Source organism: Lygodium microphyllum, chromosome 11 (assembly GCF_053477565.2).
Source record: "Lygodium microphyllum isolate KBCC chromosome 11, Lygodium_microphyllum_v1.1.10, whole genome shotgun sequence".
Lineage (NCBI taxonomy): Eukaryota > Viridiplantae > Streptophyta > Polypodiopsida > Schizaeales > Lygodiaceae > Lygodium > Lygodium microphyllum.
Window position 1 is genome coordinate 64,410,695 of NC_141145.1, and position 24,716 is coordinate 64,435,410.

General features: G+C 40.3%; 1 protein-coding gene across 5 annotated transcripts in view; it reads left to right on the plus strand.

Annotated features, from left to right (window-relative positions):
- The first annotated feature begins 11,139 nt into the window (after positions 1-11,139).
- Positions 11,140-24,716, plus strand: part of LIG6 (DNA LIGASE 6) — a 251,305-nt gene continuing 237,728 nt past the window's right edge. For 2 of the 5 annotated variants that reach the window (XR_015692342.1, XR_015692343.1), the window contains exon 1: positions 11,140-14,174. Coding sequence is in view for 3 of the 5 variants with exons in the window: in XM_087687657.1 (XP_087543783.1) it covers positions 11,402-14,174 (2,773 nt within the window). In the remaining 2 variants the exon portion in view is untranslated. The remainder of the gene's footprint in view (positions 14,175-24,716) is intronic. The other 3 variants (XM_087687657.1, XM_087687656.1, XM_087687658.1) reach the window with 3 other exon arrangements.

Below are 24,716 nucleotides of genomic sequence, written 5' to 3' on the forward strand. Positions count from 1 at the left end.
ACATATTTACACACTACAGGTAGTCATTGCCCATCTCTGTCACTTTATACTTTATTCTTTACCATAACAATAGAATAAGGGAAGGTAGGTCACACATTGTGATTGTTGGAGTTCCCATGTACATATTTGCTCTCTCTTCTTGCTCTAACCTCCATAGCTCTTGCTTCTTGCTTGAATTTGTGCTCTCCTTCTTGCTCACCCTTTCCACCTTCCACTTTTTCTTCTTGAATATTCCCCTTTCCCCCACCCCTCTCTCTCTCTGTCTCTCTTATCAAAGATAAACTAGGTGATAAGAGCCGATATCTTGAGGTTTGAGACAGTGAGGATATAGATTCACCTACCACTTTCTCTAGGATCGAGGATGGAGTTCTATCGAAGCCACTTCTTGTGTCTCTTCGATGATAGATTCACTATTCGAGCAACATACATGGACACCCATCTCTCAAACAATATACAGGATGCTATTAGATAGGTTCATATCTCCTATTGGCTACAAACGGAGACATGTAGATGGATGGATACAACAAATGATAGGACTTGCCAGCTTTGTAGCCAAGAGAATGAGATAGAGGAGCATTACATATGCAGATATATAATATACTATGACGTACTAGGACAATACCACTACCTCTTCCGTGATCGTTTTGGACCTCTTCATCATGTCATGGAGTATGAGGACCAGAGATGCCTAGGTATTTTCCTCTTGGAGCTTCAATGGCACTGCATAACATTATTGTGAGATAGGATACGAGCTCGCCCAAATGGACCCACACGTAGAGGAGCGACAAACTTGTTTCACAAATCTGACCCTACTAATACTATTAGCCTTGCAGAGATAGAGCCACCCTGCCAGACACCTCCCCATTCATAATTGTGAAGTCACATTGGATAGAGCCATTTCACTTCATCGAGCATGACAACCTCATCTACTAGGACCACATTCGATGAGGCCATACCACAGTCACAAATCAGAGGCATTATCATGAGACACGGAAGAGTTGCTACCAGGCATATCCATGGAGTTGTTAGGAATTGAATCATAGCTAAGACCATGTGAGTGCAAACCTTGAGATCAACTACACTCTAAAATCCCCACCACATTTTTCTATTGAGAGCTGATTTTAGAGGCCATTTTTTGAAGCCGAAAAGAGCCTAGGAGGTGGATCAATGAGCTAGAGTTTAGCTAGATGGAGTTTGATGCCAAGAACCCAACACAAGTCTCAGTTCGTCGATCGGAGCCTATTTGACCCCCATTTAATCCCCACAAGGATTTGCATTATGAAGCAACTATGTGATTCGGGAGCCGAAAAGTGTGTGACAATGGCCAAGTTTATAGATTTCGATGCTATGAAGTCAGCCGTCCAGACAGATCTCGAAACTGAGCTCGTTTGCCCCACCAAAATCAAAAAAGCCACTTCCTCTGGAATGTGAAAACAACAACCTAAACTAGCTTGGCTTAAGCTTTTGATATGAAAAGACACAATTTTCCAAAACGTGGGGGTGGGAGGCATTGTTTTTTTTTTTTGGCACCCCAAAATCATTAAAAATACTATTTTCTTGTAGTTGATGATCATGAGAATGCTTAGGGTAGCAAGATGCTTGAATTCTTCGCCATCTATCGTGTGAGAAACAAACCCAAATTTGACGCATTCTATAAAGAGATCTACTTTTAATATTTCTCTCTGCTCTCCTCTCTCCTCTTGTGGTTTCTTCTCATGGATCAATGTAAAAGAGAAGGGGGTGGGTTGAGGTAAATGATTTTGGTCATGCGATGATGCAGAAGTGAAAAGGGACGTGAATCAAGGTTGGATGGATTGTCAACAACCATGGAAAAGCATCAGCGGACCTTCAATTTCAAAATACGTACATCATAATGTGCAGTTTTATGAGTAAGTCATCAATTTCATTAATTTATGATTAATTTTGGTTGGAAATGGTTAGAAATGCTCATATTTGATTGCCAATGTTTAGATTTGTCAGTTGTGTTGAAGAAATCACAAAAAATAAATCGTACAATAATTTTTTGCTAAACACGCAAAACTCGAGACTATGCAATTTAAAGGAAAATATTCAATTTTTTGGATTTTGGTGTGTGTAGGCCTTGGTAGTAAACAAGGCAATGCATTTTTGCACCCTAGGTATCTAAGAAACTGCACCTCCATCAAAGGTAAAGACATAGCCTAAAGTTGACTTCCTACTATCTATATGTCCTATATAATTAGAGTCTATGTAACCATGACTCTAGTGTTTGGCTATCACGGTAAAGGCACAAGTCTGCAAGGCCCTTAAGGTATCTCACAATACCCTTCACAATGTCCTAATGTTGACTACCAAGTGTTGCCATATAACAAGCCACAACTCCCACTGCAAATGTAACGCCAGGTCTATCTGCATATGTAATGCTCCTCTATCTCAAGCTATTGGCTATAAAGCTGGCAAGTCCTATCCTTTGCTAGAGTATCTATCCATCTACATGTCTCCATTTGTGGCCAATAAGAGGAGGTACAAATCTATCGGATAGCAATTTGTATGTTGTGGGAGAGATGAGTGTCCATGTATGTTGGTCGAATAGTGAATCAATCATCTGATATACACAAGAAGTGACTCCAATAGAACTCCATCATTGATTCTAGAGAGACTGGTAGGTGGATACATATCTTCACTATCTCAATCCTCAATATATTAGCTCTGATCACCTGGTTGAACTTTGATCAAAGAGAGAGAGGGGGGGGGGGGGAGATTCAAGAAGAAAAAGTGGAAGGTGAAAAGGGTGAGCAAGAACGAGAGCACAAATGGAAGTAGAAAACAAGAGCTATGGAGGTTGAAGCAAGAAGAGAGAGAGAAAGTCTATGTATAGAAACTCCAACAATCATAGTGCGCATCCTATCTTCCCTTATTCTATTGTTATAGTAAAGGATAAAGAATAAAGTGACAATGATGGGCAGTCACCACTTATAGTATACAAGTGTGTGAGTACTAAGTATAGAGCAAATGTGAGTGACTAGGCATAAGTGGCCTTTAACCCTAACAACCTTCCACTTAATGGAAAATGTGCGTGAGTGAGAAGAAAACAATAAAAAAGTGATAAAGTATAATGTGTACATATAAGTACAATTGGATGAGAAATAGATGCCATCTTATCCTATGTCCATTATCTTCCTAAGGAAGGCATAGCATTTCATTAGGAGACTTTTAGTGTGAGAAAATCAATAGGATGCTCATCTATAGAGATCTTGATAAGCTCTATCTACTTGTCCTCACCTACCTCTTTGATAAAGTAATAATGAACCTTAATATGCTTGGTCTTCGTATAAATGATCAAATTATGTACTAAACAGCCCTAGAGTTTGAATGCAATGTAGGAGTCATATATGTGATACCAAGAGGCCTAAACATAGGACCTCCTTGGAAGCCTTAGTGTGGTTGCAATGTATTCATCCTTGGTAGTAGACAAGGTAATGCATTTTTGCATCCTAGATATCCAAGAAATAGCACCTCCATAGTTGACTTCCTACTATCTACATGTCTTATATAATCTGAGTCTATGTAACCCATGACTCTAATGCTTGGTTGCTATAGAAAAGGCATAAGCCTGCAATGCCCTTAAGGTATCTCATGATGCCCTTCACAACGTCCTAATGTTTCCTGCCAAGTGTTGGCAATAACGACCGACAACCCCCACTGCAAATGCTATGTCATGTCTAGTGGCTATTATGGCATACATGAAGCTAACCAATGTAGATGCATAGGGGATCTTGGCTATCTTAGTCCTCTCATCATCTAATTAGGGATAATTTTCCTGACTCACTTTCACATGAGAAGGTAAAGGGGTGCCAATCAGCTTACCACCCTACATATGGAACCACTCAAGTACTTTGTGAAATTCTCCTTTTGCGTTGACAAGTAGAGGAGTCCCTTAAAGCGATTGCATGTAATGCACATACCAAGTATATGAGAAGCATGCCCCATGTCCTTCATCTCATAGTTATTCTTAAAGCCAAAAAACTATCTTATCATGAGCACTCCAAACAATCAACATCTCATCAACATATAGTACCAAAACGATAAGGTTGCAATCACGGGTCTTCTTTGTATAAAGATTTGGATCCATTCTACTACAAGAATATAATTGTGAATGCACAAAAGCATGAAACTTGTAATATGTTCCCTAGGTGCCTACTTAAGTCCATAAAGGCTCTTCCTCAACTTTCATATTACGTGTTCCCTACCCTTTTCCACAAAGCCCTTATGTTGTTACATATAGATGTCCTCATGTAGGTCTCCATGTAAGAAATCCATTTTCACATCTATCTGGTATAAGTCCAAATCCATATATACAACCAAGGCCAAAACCAAGGAAAGGGTAATCATCTTGACCATAGGGGAGAATATCTTGTCAAAATCAACTCCCTTTTTCTATTTAAAACCCTTACCAAACAAGCCTTACATAATGGCTTAAGGCAACCAGGAGTGCTCTTCAACTTATGCATCCACTTACATGGCAATACATGTTTTCCATTGGGCAATGGAACCAAATCCCACATATGATTCTTCTATAGTGAATCAAACTTAGATTTCACAGAACTCTCCTAACAGTGACTCTCGCCTCTATTCATAGGCACCTCATGGGTAAGGGGCTCATCAAAACCAGTTACCATGATATAATGCATAGAGGGCTCATAACAATTAGAAGGACGTGATGATCTAGTAAAGCATCTCAAGAAAAGCTGGGGGGACTTGTACATCTTGTCCTCTCTATCCAACATCATAATGTTACATAACATTGGATCCTGGGCCATTACATAATCAACAACAAGCTATCTAACTGGGGTTGGTTGTACGATAACAAGAGGTTCCTCTTGAAAGATCACCCTATGCACCTCGATCACTTGCTTTGGTTTCTTATGCACGTTATCCTCACAAAACACAACATCATGGTTGCAGATCATCTTTCAAGCATGCAAATTCCAAAGATGATAACCCATCTCACATGCATCACCAAATCCAAGAAAGATGCATTTGGTGGACTTCAAATCCAACTTGTTGCATTTGTTCTTAGGAATATGGCAAAATGCCTGACATCCAAAGACTCTCAAATGAGTATATGAGGGAGGTTTATCAACCATACCTCCTCTGCAACTCTACCACCAAGAGCAATGATAAAGGATCTATTAATCAAGGAAAGTATAGTAGTAATTGCCTTAGCCCAAAATATATGTGGTAAACTTGTCTAACTAAGCATATTGTAGACTCTTTCTTAAATAGTCTTATTCATGTGCTCTATAATATCATTATTGGGTGAGGTATTAGGGGTGATCAACTAATACTTAATACCCCTCTGATTACAAGACTGCTCAAAAGCACATGAGACATATTCACCCCCATTTTCAAATCTGAGAGATTTCACCCTATACCATAGCAAGCACTTAAAAGTAGGTAAAACTTATGACTTCTACTTTATAGGATAAGCCTAGACTTTATGTGAATAATCATCAATGAGTGTAACAAAATACTTACACCACCCAAGGATTGATAGGGCATGGAACCACAAACTTTTGAAATGAACAAGAGCTAAAGGTTCACCCATGTGTGTCAAGCCATGCTTTTTATGTGTGTTATGAGTTAGTCTGCCATATAAACTAAGATCACATGAATTACAACATGAAAAGTCTAGGGACGGGAGATATTGTAAACAAGTCAAGGCTTTCATTCCTTTGAGAGACATATGCCCAAGATGGTGGTGCCAAAGAGATACATGTGGAAGATCAATCATAGGCAAAATATAATTAATAGTGCAATATGCAAGTGAGGGATAAAACTACTAGTCTTGGCACCTCTAGCCAAAATGAGGTTTCCATGAGTGATTTTCCATATAAAATCACCAAAGGAGATGTGATATCCAACATCATCCAACTATCTAGTAGAAATGAGGATTTTGGTGAAAGCTAGCACATGACATACATCATTCAAAATAAATGAAGTACCATTAGCAAACTGCAAGTGAACGTAATCGATGCCAACAATATCATAAACATGATCATCTTTGAGTCACATAAAATTTGTCTCATAGGAAGATAGAGATAGAATCAAGCACAATGCAAGGTCACATGAAAGAAAGCCCGCGAATCAAGCAACCGATACCTAGAGAAAGATAACTTAGTATTAGTCAGTTGGACATTAGGTGAAAAAGTGGCCAATATGTACTTATTAGAACTATACTCCAATGCATCTATCTCCTCAATCTTGAAAGTAGGCTTTGTGATGCTACAATCATTCAATGTCTTAGCATTATCTAGCACTTCTCCTTACCTTTATCATGCCTATCCTAGTGCATTTTATGGCATTGTAGCTGAATACAATCTTGTTGCTTGTAATAGGAAAATGTAAGAGATGACTTTGGACTATGGGATTTACTATGACCTTGCCCACGACATCTAGACTTTGACCTACCTACTATGTATCTCTACTATAGTGATCATTACCATTTCTACCATCATTACGCCCTCTAATAGTGAGTGCATGAGAGATGCAAGTTGTAGCAATGTTCTTTCTATTTACTTTATTTATAAGCAAGGGACCCTCTACATCTTTGAGTGTAAAACCATTTGCAAGAGCATTAGTGATTATGGCAATGTGAAAAGTGTCCCATGACTTAGGAAGAGTGCCAAGTAAGAATGTAGACCTGACATTCTCCTCAAAGGTAATCATATGTAAAGAAAGCTAGCTATAAATAAAATGAAACTCATTCAAATGAGAAGACATAGTAGTAAGCACTTCCTTCATACAAAGACCCATGTGTTTCTTAAGCCAATATAATTGCAAAGCAAGGCTTTGCTTATCGTAAAGATTACATATTTTTTCCCATAATTGCCAAGCACCACCCTTAGTCTCAATGACATAAGGGTAGACTTGCTTTGACAAATACAAAATAATAGTGGACTTTCATAACTCATCAAGATCAATCCAATCCTCTAGATCACACTCTTTGGGATTTACCCCTTTCGTTTTCAATGGCCCTTCTTTTTGAATCCAAACTTTTCATATATGGGTCTTCTAATAGTTGAAGTTATTGCCATCCAACTTGTTGATGATGAAAATAACAATATCCCCAAAAGCATTTGAAGCATATGCCATCATGACTACCAAATAAAGAGGGTATGAGTTGCTATAATAGTAATAAATCAGTCCAAAACTAAATGCAAGAGAATACAATGTCCATGAAGTTAATGCACTAAAGTACTAAAACCAAGTGTCTACTCTTAACAAAATGACTCAAATTTGAGTTTTAGCATTGTTGTCCATAAAACTATAGTAAAAATGTATGCAACAATAGGCAAAAGTATAGAGTGACAAGCTCCCATTGCCAAGTAAATTTAGGTAGCAACAGAGATGTACAATGCAACTAGCAATGTCAAGAAAGAGCATAAACTGCCAAGTATCAAAATATTGTTAAATAGCCAAATGTGTCAAGAACATAGATACATACCAAAGTACTCAACAAGCATGTATCCAACATTGAAAACCTATTGATGAGAATAAGTACTGAATATCTAAAGCAAAAGTAGATCAACCCATAATATGAAATGTCTACAAAGACAATGTATGCATAAACCGATTAAGCATGTACATAAATAAGAGACTCACATTGTCTTTAATGAACCAAGCTCAGCAAGGAAATGCCAAGGTACTCCCACTAGAGCAAATCCAGGATGTCTAAAGGAGCAAAGTAAGCTCAATACATAAAGCTCCTAGCACCATGAAACCGAAGTACATCAAGTATATATTTGGGAGCATATATATACAATAGATTTTCAAGCTCATTAACCGAGAAACCAATGAGCCAAGTAGCCACTACAAGTAAGTATGCAACTGAGCTCAAAACCAAAGCTTAAAGCTCAACAAGAGCATAACCATAGACGTACATCAGTGGCAAGCATCCAAGTGTCCATGTAATATCCCCAAGTAGCATGTATGCTTAAATACATAAGCATTCAAGTTGTATCTTATTGTCCATAGGATATTACATCAATAAACCCTCAAGTGGTGAAGCTATATGAGCTCTAATAGATCCAAATGGTTTTTTCAAGCATCAATGCATCATCCATGTATCAAAATCTTGCCCCATAAGAATTAGTGAATCATTTAATAATCAAATAGTTACTATCCAAAACCATGAACAATAGGTTTGTCCACAACTATGAAGCAATGGCTGAGTTATACCTCTTCAAATAATGCTCAAGACTTGGTCCGAGTACTGGAAAAGATGCCCAATAGGTTGCCAATGGCTAGAGCAAGATTGGAGCTTCAGGTATGAGCTGTAAGTTAGAAGTAGGAGTAGCTAAGAAACATGTACAATCACGTGAACAACCTGGGGGAGTGTTGATGTTAATGTTGGCCTCAATGAGGCACTTGTCAATGTTTGGGTAGTCTTGCGAGGTCCTTGGAACACGTTGATAAGAAGGTGAACCTTATTTTACCTCAAATGGATTGGTTCCAAGTGAAACTCTCTTTCCATGTTGAAATGAATGCCTACTTTGATACTAGTTGAAAGGCTGAGCAAGAACGAGAGCACAATCAAAAGCAAGAAGAGCTATGGAGGTTGGAGCAAGAAGAGGGAGCAACACTGTATGTGGGAACTCTAATAGTCACAATGTGTGACTTGTCTTCCCTTATTCTATTGTTATAATAAATAATAAAGAATAAAGTAATAGTGAGGTGGGCGCCACCTATAGTGTACATGCATGCAGAACTAAGTATATAGTAAATGTGGGTGGTTAAGCATAGGTGGCCTTTAACCCCCGACAAAAAGTTAGAGAGAGAGAGAGAGAGAGAGAGAGAGAGAGAGAGAGAGAGAGAGAGAGAGAGAGAGAGAGTTTGGAGAGAGATTAAAACATTTTGAAGAGAGTAGAAAAATTTGGAGAGAGAGAGAGAGAGAGAGTGAGAGAGAGAGAGAGAGAGAGAGAGAGAGAGAGAGAGAGAGTGTGTGTGTGTGTGAGGGAAGAAGTGAGGGAAGCAAAGTTGCCTTGCATCTCACACGTGGTTTAATGTTCCTTGCACAAAGGAGCGCTAGTCGTATTTATATTAGGCTCAATGATCTTGGAGGGTGGGCATAGTCGAATGCGCAAGGAATGCTAGTCATATTTATACTATCTCTTATTTTACGATATAGCAAACATGACACTAAACTTGACAAGATCCTATGTGGCATACATTGAGAAAGTCTAAGAGCAAAAAATGACTTTATTCAACTTTATTGTGAGAAAAAATATCTTGTTCTTTACTTTCTTATCTCCGTGTATCAATCGAATGTGATTGGTGAGCTAACGCATGTGGGTCCACTAAATAAGTGGTTTTGACTCCCCCTCTTCTCTCTCTCTCTCTCTCATTCTCAAACCACATGTTCTCTTTCTCTCAAAGCACCTTAATTCTAGAGGAGAATGCAATCTACTTTTCTGTTCCATTATCTTTTTGCCATGCCAAGTGCCATTTCCTCAATGGGTTGTGTGGAAGGAACCCCTCAATGCAAAATTTAATTTTGGAAATACTGAGGGAACGCGTGTCCTTGAGGGAGATAATGGCCCGTGAAGCAGTGCTTCAACTCTAGAAAGCTCACCTATAGGACCTTGCAAAACTTATTGGAGCTTGAAGTGGTGGTAGCATCTGTCCATGAAGTGCATGTATCATTGATCATCATTAGTCGTGGTGCTTAGAGAGAGAGAGAGAGAGAGAGAGAGAGAGAGAGAGAGAGAGAGAGAGAGAGAGAGAGAGAGAGAGAGAGAGAGAGAGAGAGAGAGAGAGAGAGAGAGAGGTTGTCTTTTGATTTTGTGGCAGTAGCAGTGCTTCCTCTTTGCTTTGGCACTTCACTACACCTGCCGACATCTTGCAAGGCTTTGTAGTTGGGTGTGAGAAGGAAGGAGGATGGTTTGCTGTTGTTGCAGATTCCAAATTTGTGTCGATGAAGTAGTCTACCATATCATCATTGTCTCTCTCTCTCTCTCTCTCTCTCTCTCTCTTTGAGTAGATGTGCTAACTAAGCTATGTCATCCTCAACCAAATTTCCTCACTGTTCCACTCTCTATCTCACATGCATGTGTCCAACATCTTGGTCACCACCTTAACATTCATGGGGATCTTAACTTGCTAAGTTCCTTGCCTCTAAGCCTTGCCATGCATCCCCTCCCCCACAAAAAGAAATCAAATAGGAAAAAAAGAAATTGTGCCATACAGTTAACAGCACTGCTTTGATCACCAGGTTGCCTTATTATTTGAAATGAGGCCTCTTTCTTGCAATCATTTCAATGCATGATCTCTCTCTCTCTCTCTCTCTAAGATAAATTACATGGACAAAGAATATGAGTTGTTTTCACACATGATTAATTTAAGTGGGAATGTTGAACCTACAAATAGTACATCAATCCTCTTAGCACTTATACAATGGTCAGGACCATTGCGAGGAGTCTAGCACCATATCACTCATTTTAGAGGGAGAAGGGCTTTTCCTTGCTATCTGAATACTATGTGTGCATCATGGTGTAGTGCCAAGCTTAGCACCAATTGTTCTTGGACCATGTCTTATGATTGTACTAAGTACTTGCACCACATCCTATGATCACAATAGATTCCTACAGCTCACCTTGAATCACCAATCCACATTGGACGATATTTTCATATAATAAATGCACATGCAAATTTTTCTTATGGAAATGAATTGTTTATGGATTTACGTGATGTAATATGGTCCTTACCTTCTCTTCATGTAGTGTCATAGTTTCGTTTCACTCTACTAAATTTACTTTTATTTGATGGTTCCTTCCACATATAATCTTGTATCATTATTGTTTGAAAAAATTTAGTAATTTTAAATGGCTCTTAGCATTTATACTTTTTCTAACGATATCCAATGTTTTGTGTGTCAAAGAGAGAGGGGCATTACAAGAGCGAAGGACTTGATACGAAATTTGGCAGCACTATGATAGTAAACACTCGTGCTTGCACAAGTACTAGCACGAATTAGATCAGGTGATCTTGGAGGGTGGACATCGTTTTGACTGATGTCATTTTGAGAGAGGTGGGTGCTCCATATAAATGGTAGTAACGATAACGATGCCGATGACGATAAGAATTGGCAGCAATAGCGAGAGCGACTGCAAGAATGATTATAATTCCACCACCTTACCGTATAAATAATAGTACCACTACCAAAGCGATACATGCTTACTTACGCTCGTGGCTATGGCGGTCATGAGTTCTTCTCAGCTCCGCGTTGTGTTAAGCTCGAATCCAAAGTTTCAACAAAGATTTACGCAGCGAGGCTTGGCTCTCATGGAGAGATGACGAGCGAGCGCGGGGTTATCAACAGCATTCAAAGATTTACGCAGCGAGGCTTGGCTCTTATCGAGAGATGACGAGCGAGCGCAGAGTCATCAGCAGCATTGAACTTCTTCCGAAAGCTCTGCAGACTCTCAATCTCGAAAATGCGGAGGACAAGTCTGAGCCTCGTTCCCAATCAACACTTCCCGCGTTCCCGTCGACCTTTCCCCCGGTCAAGAGAATACCAGGAACACGTTTTATTGTAGATGGCTTCCGGGTTGCTGGCCCTTGGTCGTCCTCCTATTTCCTCTCACATTTCCACAGTGATCATTACACAGGGCTTAGCTCTTCCTGGAACAAGGGCATCATTTTTTGCTCGGAGATCACTGCGCGGCTTGTTGTTGAATGCATGAAGCTGCCGCAGGCGTTTGTCTTCCCATTGCCGCTGGGAGAAATAGTGCAGATTGACTCCTGCGATGTCACGCTTATTGAAGCAAACCATTGTCCGGGCGCTGTGCAAATGCTTTTCCAAGTCCCTCAGCCAGAAGGCCAATACTTGAGATATGTCCATACAGGTGACATGAGGTTTTCTCCAGAGATGACTCTAGATTCTAGCCTGTGTGATTTTGTTGGTGCTGACGGTGTATTCCTCGACACCACCTATTGCAACCCTAGATTTGTTTTCCCTTCTCAAGCTGAATCGATTGATTACGTTGCCAACACAATTTACAGCTCGAAATATTCTGACGCAACTACCAATCGACTCCAAAAAAAAGGGACACAATCTGAAATAAGTATTCCAGCTGGCTCTCCATCTGAGCGTCATGAAACTCCAACTGCAGGCACTGAAGCAGTGAAGCTGCATAATATCCCAAGCAATTTAAATACTGAAGATGACAGTGCCGGTTTCACACCCTGTCTGGTTGATGCAGACAAAAAAGATAACAATGAGTTGGAGGAGATATGTTGTGAATACAGTGACAGTTATGATTTGGAGTGTGAGAAGCACAGTGAAGATACTTCCGATGGTAGGATTATTGCTTCAGAGCAACAGGACATCTCTAACCAGAGGGAATTTAAGTCTGCAAGTCCTATTTCCATTCTTATATCTACCTATGTCATAGGCAAGGAAAAAATACTGTTAGCAGTGGCAAAAAGATGCAACTGCTTGATATACGTGAATGAGAAGAAATACGCCATATTAAAATGCTTAGATTTGGACAACTTTGAGGTATTCACCACGGATCCTTCTGCTACAAATGTGCATGTTGTTTCCTGGAACTTTTTAGGAGAGACATGGCCTTTTTTCAGGCCAAATTTTCGACAAATGGAGAAGCTTTTGAATGAGACAGGTTGTTCTCGTGTTATAGGATTTGTACCTACTGGATGGACATATGAATTAAAGAAGAAGGTTTTCTCAGTGAGAAGAAAAGGACCTCTTGAGATCCACCTTGTCCCATACAGTGAGCATTCAAATTACCAGGAGTTGAGGCAGTACATAGGCTTTTTAAGACCAAAGGATATAATTCCCACTGTGGGTCTTGAAGGTGGAGAAATGGATGGGAAGGCTGTTGCATCAATGAGGAAACATTTCAGAAATCTAGTTGATGAAACCGCAAGTAAACAAAAGTTTTTAAAGGGTTTCAAAGGAAGGTCTAATGTACAGATGGAGGAAACTTCGCCCTTGAAAATGGGGAGTCAAGACTGTGGCATACAACAGCCATCCATAGAACTGCAGGTAGATACAAATCAAAAGGCTGAAACGTTTTGTAACTTTCAGCCAAATGCACAAGCTCTTCCCAAAGCTGCTTTTGGGAAGGGAGCTAAGAAAAGGCAAAGGGAAACCTTCAGCATTATTGAACCACAGCCAACTATCTCCACAGTGGTTATCTCGAAAAAACCATTCGTTAGTCCTGTTACAAATGTTGCTTCAATTCATGATGCAGGAAAAGAAGATCAGTTAAGGGCCATCCTAGGTATGCATGTTACCACACAGCAGGCACGTTACCTTCTGCTCAAAGCAGATGGGGATTTAGATTTAGCTGTTTCAAACTTTTTTGAGCATGGGGTTCATGACAGTGAAGAGCTGCAAGTTCATCTCCATGTTGAGACTCAGGAGAGCACCACCCTGTCAGCAAAGAACAGTGTTTCTCAATCTGAAGACGGTTACCCTCAGATTTCATCAATATCTGGTTCACAGATTTCATCAAAACCAAACTCTGTAGCTCTTGCACAGTCTGATAGTACTGTTATTGAAACACATAATAAAAACACATTGACACCCTTGAGAGTTGGAGGGAAGAAAGTGAAATCAACTGTTTCAGTGCCCAGACGGAAGAGCATCCATTCACAATCTTCAATACTCACATTTTTCAAGAAAAATGTTGGGGACGTAGCCCATTCTTTAAACTTGGAAGAGAGTCAGGTTGTGGAGCTGGATCAGTCCTGTGCCATGTCAGGGGCAGGTCAAGTTTTGGGTGCACAAAAGCCCAGTCTACATGATGGTTTAGACCAAATGCTTTCAATTTTAGGTGGTGCTTTGTCAAAGGAAAAAGCACTTAATTTATTGCAAGAAGCTAGTGGAGATGTAGGTGCTGCATTGGATAATTACTACAGGGATAATAATCTTGCAGAAGCAGAGACACCTACAATAACTGCTCAGACTGTGTTGCCTCAACCAACAGAAGGGATTAACAAAATGCCAAGTGGATGTAGAGATCTACAATTAACTGGCAACAACATTGAAGGCCCAGGTGTATTGCAGAGGGCCAATGAGCAATTGTGCATTAAAAGAGAAAGCAGGCCATTATTAAAGACGAGTTCAGTTGCATTACCAACATCTGAATACAAGCCCATTGAACATGGTAATTTTTTTTCTGAATTAGAGCTCATTGCATACTTACTAAAACTGCCAAAGGTTGTTCTAGTCTATCTGAGTTCACAAACCAGTCGTTTCCTTGGGGTCACTGGTGCTTTGTAATTTGCAAAAAGACATAGGATAGGTTAGAAACTGATTTATTCTTTGAAATGTTGCCACTGTATTTACACTTGGACAATGTTCCTTTGGGGAAATTGTTCACTTGCCCAAGAGTCCTTTTGCAAGGATGATGATGATCATGCAAATCAAAGGGGAGGTACAATAGGGAAGGAAGGCCAATGTCAAAGAGAAATGTGGAAACTTGTAGAATTCCTACTTGCATTTGTCTATCTGGGTGGCTCCTCCAACACTTGGCGTCATCACCCATAGTTGGCATCATCATCTACAGGCCTTGTCCTTGCATTTGACATCTTGGTGTTCCCTCTACTGTTGGCGACCTTCTACTCCAGCTGTTGTCAGATTTAGAGGCCACTATTGCTTTCGTTTGGGCAGCCTGGCACCTTCCTCCATCTCTTGGCGGTTTCCCTTCATTAGTTGTCATCTCTAGAGGTTGCCTTGATTTGCTTTTTGCAGTTTGTGCCCTCCAGATGACTCCTCCACCAGAGGCATCACTCCACAGCAGGTGGCATCAGATCTTTAGGCTTGCCTTTGCAGATTCGAAAGCTTCTTCAGCTGTCTCCTTGCTACAGGCACCAGCCTTCATTCGTGCATTGCAGATTCAGAGGCTTCTTCAGCTGTCTCCCCTGCTTCAGGCACTGGTCTTCATCCCCATGTTGTAGATTCAAAGGCTCCACACCCTTTGATGGTAGTCTCCTTGCTCCAGGTGACACCTCATCATCATTACGTTTGTAGATGCAAAGGCTTCTTCGGCTATCTACTTGCTCCAAGATATCTTTCGTGCTGTGACACCCTTGTATTGGATTCACTTCAGTATTGCATTCCTTCATCATCTTGTTCATCTAAGTTTCTCTTTTATTCTCAGTGTTTGCCGTATGCACTTGGTGTTTCTCCCCCCAAACCCTATAGTTTCTTTGATTGCTCAGTCATTTCTTGACATGGTATTAGAGCCAAAGGTGCTCAATGAGCCACGAAGATCCTCCGCATTTGAGAAGGCAAAGACAGGTTGTGGGTTTGACATCAACATTTGATTTACCATGGCATCTCTATCAATGGATGGCTTGTTTATTGGGTGCATCTAGTGTGACAAGAACAATCACACCATCAAAGATTGTCAACATGGACCTTTGCTCCCTACCCTACCGGAGTATATGCGTCTTTTACCAGCACTCCTTGTGCTACCTCTCCATTTTGGGCCACAAAGATCGTTCTACATCGGCTCTTAGTTTTCTATGCTCAAGGCCATAAGATGCATCTGACGTGCACTAAGCCCTCATGAGCAGATGGAGGCCCTAGGTTCAGTGGCTTCCACGGTGTGAGTTTCCATAGTCCACTCCACTGTGTACCAACGACTGTTCCCCACCCTTGGCTCACCTTGAGCCACCTCCTACCCCACCATCTTCTACTCAGATTCGAGAGATTACCTTTGGGCATTCTTCAGCTGTTGCTTCCAAGCTCCAGATGCCTTCTTTGGTATGATTGGTGGCACTTTCTACGTCATTAGAGACCTCGGAGTCCATGAACCATGAGCATTTGGATTCCCTGTCTCCCTTAGAGGAGGATTCAAAAAGGGCTTCCATTACTTCTTGAGCTTTAGAGGGGGCTTCTACTCCTTCAGTTTTAGAGGGGGACCCTACTCCTCTTGAAGTCTTCACAAATCATCTTTTACTTCTGAGGTTTGGCTCTCTTTCATGCAGTTTTACCTCCATTGAAACCCAACATCTAGAGGATCTATCTTGGATCAGGGCCCTTGGATTTTTAGCAATGATGTTATGACTAGGCCTTCGTATTCCTTCTAGCATGGTGTAACGGAGCCGGTGGCTTCTCACCGGAGTTGTGTGTTTCAAGTGCTATCGCTCATCTGGTCTCCTGACTATCTTCACAGGTCTCCTTTTAGGTGGCATTCTTAGATTATAGGGTGGATCTTCTTCTCTTCACCTCACTCCTCTTTTGCTCTCCTTTTTAGGCTTGAGAGGGGGTATTGAGAAACCACATCGTTTCGTACAGTTTTCCTTCTTCATTCCAATTTTTGGTTTTCATTTCCAGCCCTGAAAATACTTTTTAGGATTTTTGGAGTCTTAGAGTGTTGCTCAAGAGACTTTAGTGGTGGGTGAGACTCCAAATTGTTTGTACCTATATATTTGGCACTACCCATTCATTCCTCAACCACTACATACTTCTTTTGTTCATTCCTGAGACCTTCGTCTTTCCTCTCTCCTTTCACCATCACCACTTCTTTTTACTGCGAGTTGCTAGTCTCCTTCATTCATAGAGCTGTGTTTTATGTTGATAGGTTCCCCCTTCACAGTTGGTGTCATCATCCACACCTTAGCGATATCACTTCACCTCTTGGTGTTAGCATCTATAGCTCGGTGTTAGTTTCTCCTCTCCAAGCAGCATCAATTACTTACACTTGTTTGTCTAGGTGGCTTCTCTATCACCTGGTGTCATCACCGATAGTTGGTGTTAGATTACGGGAGATAGATTTCTTCAGACTGATGGAAGCACGAGTGTTCTTCACCTCCCAGCCACGCCTAGATAAGTGCTGGCCCTCAAGCTTATCTCTTTGCCAGCCGTCAACTTGCTGGAGTCCTACTATTTCTGGACTCCCTTACTCTCTAGGCTCCCCTTGACCCCGTTCGGGCGCCCAAGAGCCCAGACGGTCATTCTCGTGCACGTTCCCCTAAATTTACCTTAATGTAACATTAAATATCTCTTTTAATGTCACATTCTCCACTTATGACCTTAATGTGACATTAAATATCCATTTTAATGTCACATTAATGTCACATTTCCTTCCCCTTAAGAATCGTTTTCGTCCTCGAAAACGATATTTGGAAGGTCTAACTGTAAATCGGGAAACCTTTTCTTTAAAGTACTTACTCGCTCCCATGTTGAGCTTTCCTCTGAACAATCTTTCCACTTAACCAAACATTCTTGATAAATAGTATTCCTCGTTCGTCTATTACGAACATTTAATATTTTTTCTGGTTCATGTGGATTAGATTGGTCATAGAATAACTCCTCAATATCATCATTTAAGATTAGATTATCCAAATCACCCAGCTTCTTCCTTAGTTTGCTTACATGAAAAACTGGATGTATTTTACTACCAGCAGGTAGTTGGAGCTTGTAAGCCAATTCTCCCACCCTTTTAAGTATTATGAAAGGACCACAATACCTTGGTGAAAGCTTTGGACAATGTCCCTTTTTCATAGTTTTAGTTTGTTCAGGCACCTTAAGATAGACCAATTCTCCTTCTTCAAAGGAGATGTCTCTTCGGTGAGGATCTGCATATGCTCTAGCTCGACTTTGAGCCTTTTTAATATTTTCTTGAGCAAATTTTAACATATTATTCATATCCTCCAAAAAGTCTTTAGCTGCTTGAACCTTTTCCTTATGCAGTCCTACTGCAAAAGGAGCTCTGGGCTGAAAGCCATACATCAACATAAATGGACTATATCCAGTGGAAGAGTGTTTGGCACTGTTATATGCAAACTCTGCTATCGGTAAATACTCTTCCCAATTAGTTTGCCTTTTGCTTACATATGCCCTAAGCATATCTTCAAGAATTTGGTTAACCCTTTCAGTTTGCCCATCTGTTTGCGGATGATCCGCCGTACTCATGCTAAGTTTAGTATCCAATTTTCTAAATACCGCACGCCAGAAATGGCTATCAAATTTTCTATCCCGATCAGAAATTATATTTGCCGGAAGGCCATACAATCGGTATATGTTCTCTACAAACAATCTAGCCAATTCTGGTGTTTTAACATCAGTTGAAGTTGGAATAAACCTAGCCATTTTGGTTAACCTATCCACAATTACCCACACAGAGTCGTGCCCCCTCTGTGTTCTAGGTAAAGCAATAATAAAATCCATGGAGATACTCTCCCATTTTCCCGAAGGAATTTCTAATGGATGGAGAAGTCCTCCCATTTTTAATTTTTCAGCTTTATTAACCTGGCATTTATTACATTTGACCACATAGTCAAGGACGTCCTTATTCATTCCAGGCCAATAGAACTGCCTTTTAATAAGACTATAAGTCTTATTAACTCCTGGATGTCCCGCACTAGGGGTATCATGACACTCAAAGAGTATCTGGCGCCTTATTTCTATATCTTTCGGGACACATACCCTATCCTTGTAGAGTAAATAACCATTATCAATGGTAAAATTCTTCCACTTGAATCCAGTTTGAGCAACCCCTGATGCTCCATTTCCTAGTTGAACATCCTCAGATATTCCTTCCTCAGTAGAAGCACTTTCATTTGGATCCCCATTTTTTATTGCTTCCCATATGTTGGAATATGCCGGATCAACCTGGCATTTCCCTTTTAAAGATTCAAGCAAACTGGAAGTGAACTGAGTAAAACTCAATTCATTAATGATGGGCATTCTGCTGAGTGCATCAGCTACTATATTATACTTTCCTTTTCTATATCTTATTTCATAGTCGAACTCTTGGAGGAGTTCGGCCCATCTGGCTTTACGCCCATGTAAATCTGGTTGATCATTAAGCCACTTAATGCTTTCATGATCCGATAAAATCAAAAGTTTGGCACCATACAAATAATGCCTCCATTTCTTCATTGCATGTACTATTGCATACAACTCCCTCTCATAAACAGAATAATTCTGTTTTGCACGATCTAATTTCTTGCTTTCAAAAGCAACTGGTCGACCTTCTTGTAATAAGACCGCGCCTATTGCCTTGTCACTGGCATCAGCTTCAACCACAAATGGTTTATTGGGATCCACTATTAATAATACTAGAGCTGTAGCAATAGCTACCTTAAGTTTTTGAAAACTTTCATTTTGGTCTGTTCCCCAATTAAAACTTTTCCCTTTCCCTTTAAGTTGGTCTGTCATTGGAACAGCTATTTTGGCATAATCTCGAATGAATCTACGATAAAATCCAGATAAACCTAGGAAGCCGTGGAGGTGGCCATTCAATAATTGCCCTTACTTTTTCTGGATCCATGTTGATTCCCTCTTTCGAGATTATATGCCCTAAATATTTGACCTCTTGTGCAAAGAATTCACATTTAGTTTTCTTCGCATAAAGGGAATGTGTTCTTAACAGTTGGAATACTAATAATAAGTGTTCCAAATGTTCTTCTCTTGATTTACTAAAGATCAAGATATCATCCAAAAAGACTACTACAAAATGTCCTAGATAGGGCCGTAAAACACTATTCATCAGCTTCATAAAAGTAGCTGGTGCATTAGTGAGACCAAAAGGCATCACTAAAAAATCATAATGCCCGTATCTAGTACGAAATGCCGTTTTGGAAATATCTTGTGCCTTAATTCTTATTTGGTGATAACCTGATCTTAAGTCTATCTTTGTGAAGAATTTTGCCCCTTGCAATTGATCAAAAAGATCTTCCATTTTAGGCATAGGAAATTTATTCTTCACCGTTATTTTATTAAGTGCTCTATAGTCAACACAAAGTCGCATAGAACCATCTTTTTTCTTTACCAATAAAATTGGTGAAGCCCAAGGTGAATTACTGGGTTGAATAAACCCTTTATCCAGGTAATCCTTAATTTGTCTTTCAACTTCTTGATGCTGTGTTTCACTTAACCTATATGGTGGTTTTGAAATTGGGTGTGTATCCTTATTTATATCAATTGGGTGATTTATTTCACCCCTATCTGGTGGAAGGCCACTAGGTAAATCAGAAGGAAACACATCTTTAAAATCATCTAACAAACTGTTCAATTCATTATTTACATTCAATTCGCAAACATAAGAAAATTGTTGCTTTATATTACAGGAAGTAAAAGTATTTTGTACAGGAAAAGACCATAGCATATATACCTCACAAACTTCCTTCTTTATCAGCTTCTGAACTTCAGTAGAACACAGCAAAGGATTATTAGATACTTCATGTTCACCTTGAATGACAAAAGTCTTACCATCCCTTTCAAATTCTAGTGTATTATGGTGATAGCTACGTTTTAAGGATGGTTCCAATCCCCATAGCCACTCCCTCCCTAGAGCAATGTCAGCTCTTTCCATGTTACGTTTTAAGGATGGTTCCAATCCCAGTGTATTATGGTGATAGCTACGTTTTAAGGATGGTTCCAATCCCCATAGCCACTCCCTCCCTAGAGCAATGTCAGCTCTTTCCATGTTCATTATTTGGAAATCAAGCTTATCTTTATATCCTTGAATCTCGATTTCCAAATTGGATACCATTGTATCCCATATTTTATTGTCTTGGCCTTGCATCATACGCACAACGTATTGATGCTCACTGTTTTGTTGGGGAAGTTTCAATTTTTTGACAAGTGCATAATTTATAAAATTATGTGTGGCAGAGTCATCAATCATGACTCTAACCCGTTTTCCAGCTATCAATCCATGTACTCTAAGTAAATCATGTGGCCCAAAGGTAGGCTGCCACAAAGAAGTTGACATACAACACTTATGTTGTACATCCATGTGCAAGACCTCTAAAGATTTATACTTTTCATGGCCCGTTAATTCTAAGGTCTGCACTACATGGATTTGTTTTTCTTTTCCCTTGCCCTTATCCTTTTCTTTGTCTTCCCCCTTTTTCTTTTGAGGGCAATTCCAAGCAGCATGGTTAGGGGATAGGCAATTAAAACACAATTTTTGTTTTTTGGCCTTATCAAAGTCATCAGGACTTAGCTTTGGCCTCATATATAGTTTCTTTTCAAAAGGTTGTTTTTTACCTTTGAAAAATGGCATTTTTCTTTTAAATTTGCCCACAAATTTTGAGGTTTCTAATTCCTTAGACTTGGACTCCATATCAGTGAGACTGGTGAGTGTACCTGGACGCGTACTATCTTCATAAATTAATGCAAATTTAATTGCCTCTTCAAGCGTCTTAGGTAAACTCCGTTTTACTTCCTTTTTACAGGCTTTATCCAGTCCCCTAATGAATCCTCTTGTTTTTTGGAATTCATCAATTCCTTCCAGTTTGAGGATTATCTCACGATATTCCTCCAGATATGTCAGTAGGGGTCGTCCCTTTTGTCTGACATAATCCCAATCTTCCCAATTTCTTTCCATTTCATTTTCAGGAAGAAATTCTTTTAAAAATACGGATTCAAATTGAGCCCAAGTTTCAGGTATTTTATTCGCATCCTTTAAAGTTCGCCACCTCTTATATACTTTGGGCCCCAAAGTTAAACTGGCCTCCAATGCTTGGAGATGTGGTGGGGTGTTTTTTAATTTATGTAAATCTTCCCATTTTTGGAGGAAATTAAAGATTGTATCTTTATTCCTATCTTTTTCCTCCCCGTAAAATTGAGGTGGTTTCATATCCTTTAAAACCGGATTATCCCTCAATTTATGGTAGGTTTGGGGTTCCTTAGGATCTCGCATAGTCACATCTAAATCTTTCGATGAAGATGGGACATTCGAGATTTCTATCTTATTCTTATCTCTTTCCAACAATAAAGTTAGTTGAGATTTTATTTCAGTAAGTGTTTGAGTTAAAAACTCCATTTGAACCCCCTGAGTTTGCACACGAGCAGAAAGATCATCAAATTGCTCTCTCGTGGCAAAAAATTCTTCCCATTGTTCTTCTTGTATGTCTGGTTCATGGGGATCTGCCATAGGTTGATCCCCAGAACTAGGACTTTCCATTACCCTTTCTTTCCCTTTTTCTGCCATTAATACACTGGAATTGGAAAGCAAAAATAAGAAATTTGCATACAAGATAAAATACTTCCCTGATTTTATGGCAGGCTGTGGCTTCAGTTATGTATGAAGGCTGTAGCTTCCGTTGTGTATGAAGTTTTCTGCTTGTCTCACAGCAGTCGCAGTCTTATCCGCCTCAGGAGCAGTCCTATCCGTCAACAGCAATCTGATACTGGCAGCTCCACTTCTGATCTGTTTCTCGCGGCTGCTGGCAGCTTCATCTGAGCTGGTTGGTCCTCGCGAATGCTGGCGACTCTACTCCTGGTCCTCGCGGATGCTGGCTGCTGCACGCCTGGTCTGGTTGGTCTTCGCGCTGGTCTTTACGTTTTTTTTAAATTTTTTTCTGCCCGTTTCTGCCCGTAACGTTTTCTGCCATGGGTCTCGTAACGTTTGACCAATGATAAATATCACTTACGTGACGTGGCGCTGCACTTCCAATGTGACGAGTCTTCTCCGTTTTCTTCACGGCTTCGTCAATTCTCACGCGACGGGACAGGGCAGAAGTGACGGCACGCGACGGGACAGGGCAGATGACACGCTTTCACTCGCGACGAAACAGGACACTTCTGACTGATGGCCCGCTTCTTGACTGACGGCCTGACAGATTCTTGTTTGATCAGAAACATAGGCTCTGATACCAATGTTAGATTACGGGAGATAGATTTCTTCAGACTGATGGAAGCACAAGTGTTCTTCACCTCCCAGCCACGCCTAGATAAGTGCTGGCCCTCAAGCTTATCTCTTTGCCAGCCGTCAACTTGCTGGAGTCCTACTATTTCTGGACTCCCTTACTCTCTAGGCTCCCCTTGACCCCGTTCGGGCGCCCAAGAGCCCGGACGGTCATTCTCGTGCATGTTCCCCTAAATTTACCTTAATGTAACATTAAATATCTCTTTTAATGTCACATTCTCCACTTATGACCTTAATGTGACATTAAATATCCCTTTTAATGTCACATTAATGTCACAGTTGGTGTCATCATCTCCAGGCCTTGTCATTGCATTTGACATCTTGGTGCTTCCTCTAGTGTTGGTAACCTCTTCCTCTAGCTAGTATAAAATTTGGAGGCCATTGTAGCTTGAATTTGGGTAGCTTAGCACCTTTCTCCATCTCTTGGTGGATTTCCTTCATCCCTTGTGATCTCTAGAGGTTGCCTTGATTTGGGCTTTGTAGTCTGTGCCTTTGGACGACTCTTGTTGGTGTCAGCTCTTTAGGCTTGTGTTTGTAGATTTGGAGGCTTCTTTGGTTGTCTCCCTACTCTAGGCACGAGTCTTCATCCCTGCGTTGCAAATTTAGAGGCTCTTCACCCTTTGACGACAATCTCCTTGCTCTAGGTGACACCTCATCATTATTGTATTTGCAAATCCAAAGGCTTCTTCGACAGTCTTATTGCTCCAAGGCGTCTTTCATGCTACGGAACCCTTGTATCAGATTCACTTCATTATTTCATTCCTTCATCATCTTGTTCATCTGACTTTCTCTTCTGATCTCAATATTTGCCGATACACTTTGTGTTTCTCCCCACAAACCCTATTGCCTCTTTGGTTGCTCAGTCATTTCTTGATGGTTTGGTCTTTTTGTTCCATTTAAGGAAGGGGTATCACCCTTGTTTTGTGTTGCCTTTGTATCTTGGGAGTTCTTATCCCCTTTGGTTTTCTCTTGCAAAGAAGAGGCAACTAATTCCCTCTCTAATAATAATGTAGGGAGGACTTTTTGTGAACTTGATCATGTAGCTTCGCATAACGTAAGAACTAACATTCGAACTCATAGAAGGTTGGCAAGTGGGGTAATGAAATGACGTGTTGAATAAAGTGGAAGTATTTTTCAGGTAGCTTATTTAAAAAGAATGTAATTTGATCATCATTTGACTTTGGTGAGCTAATATTGGTGAACTCAGTGGCAAGTAATTGCCTATATTTGGTTAGCTTGACTTTGAGATCATCCTTGTAATTGAAAACTCTTGAAGCTCAAAGTCAAGATTGATATGCTGGGTTCAATCTCTCGCCGCCACATAGCGGTCAAGTAGATGACTTCAATGCTTAGATGTGAGCGGAAAGTGTTGTAATTAAGAATGGAACTAAGGAAGCAATCCTTGCATTAACTTAATATTGGCTGTAGTATTTCGAGCTTTCCATTGATGGATGTGATCAAGGTGAGCCAATTGAGGGTCGACATAGGCTCTAGACCAATGATTAGATCCCAAAGACCTTCAGATTCAAGCACTTGTTACATGAAGCTAGGCCAAGTAGTGAAATTTGGCTGGTTAAAACAAGTCTTATCAGTGAAGGCATTCTTAGCCATGGCAACAGGAGTGGTAGTGCTAAGGAGGAATAGGATGGATAGGGTGGGTAGGGTGTGGGAGTAGAGTATACATCGAGATTAACCCTAGAGTGCCCACCATGAATGTGAGATGCGTGCATCGTGGATCCAAAAGTTGGTATGGGCTGACTAGGCATGGGTGTGGTAACCGCATGGGTAGCCTGAGGAGGAGATTAAAGGATGGGGGGATGGAAAAAGTTTGAGAAAAATGACTACCAACACCATGCTCAAATGAAACAAAAGTGTTAGATATACTTGTGGAAGTAAGGTTGCTTTGATAGTCTCCTTGATCTACATTTACATACTCAAACATGTCATTGTCTGGGTGTTGCAGGCCAAAAGGAAACACAAGGGAGGGTTTTCATTGGAATGACTCAAAAGGATTAGACGAAGTTGACAAACCTAAGT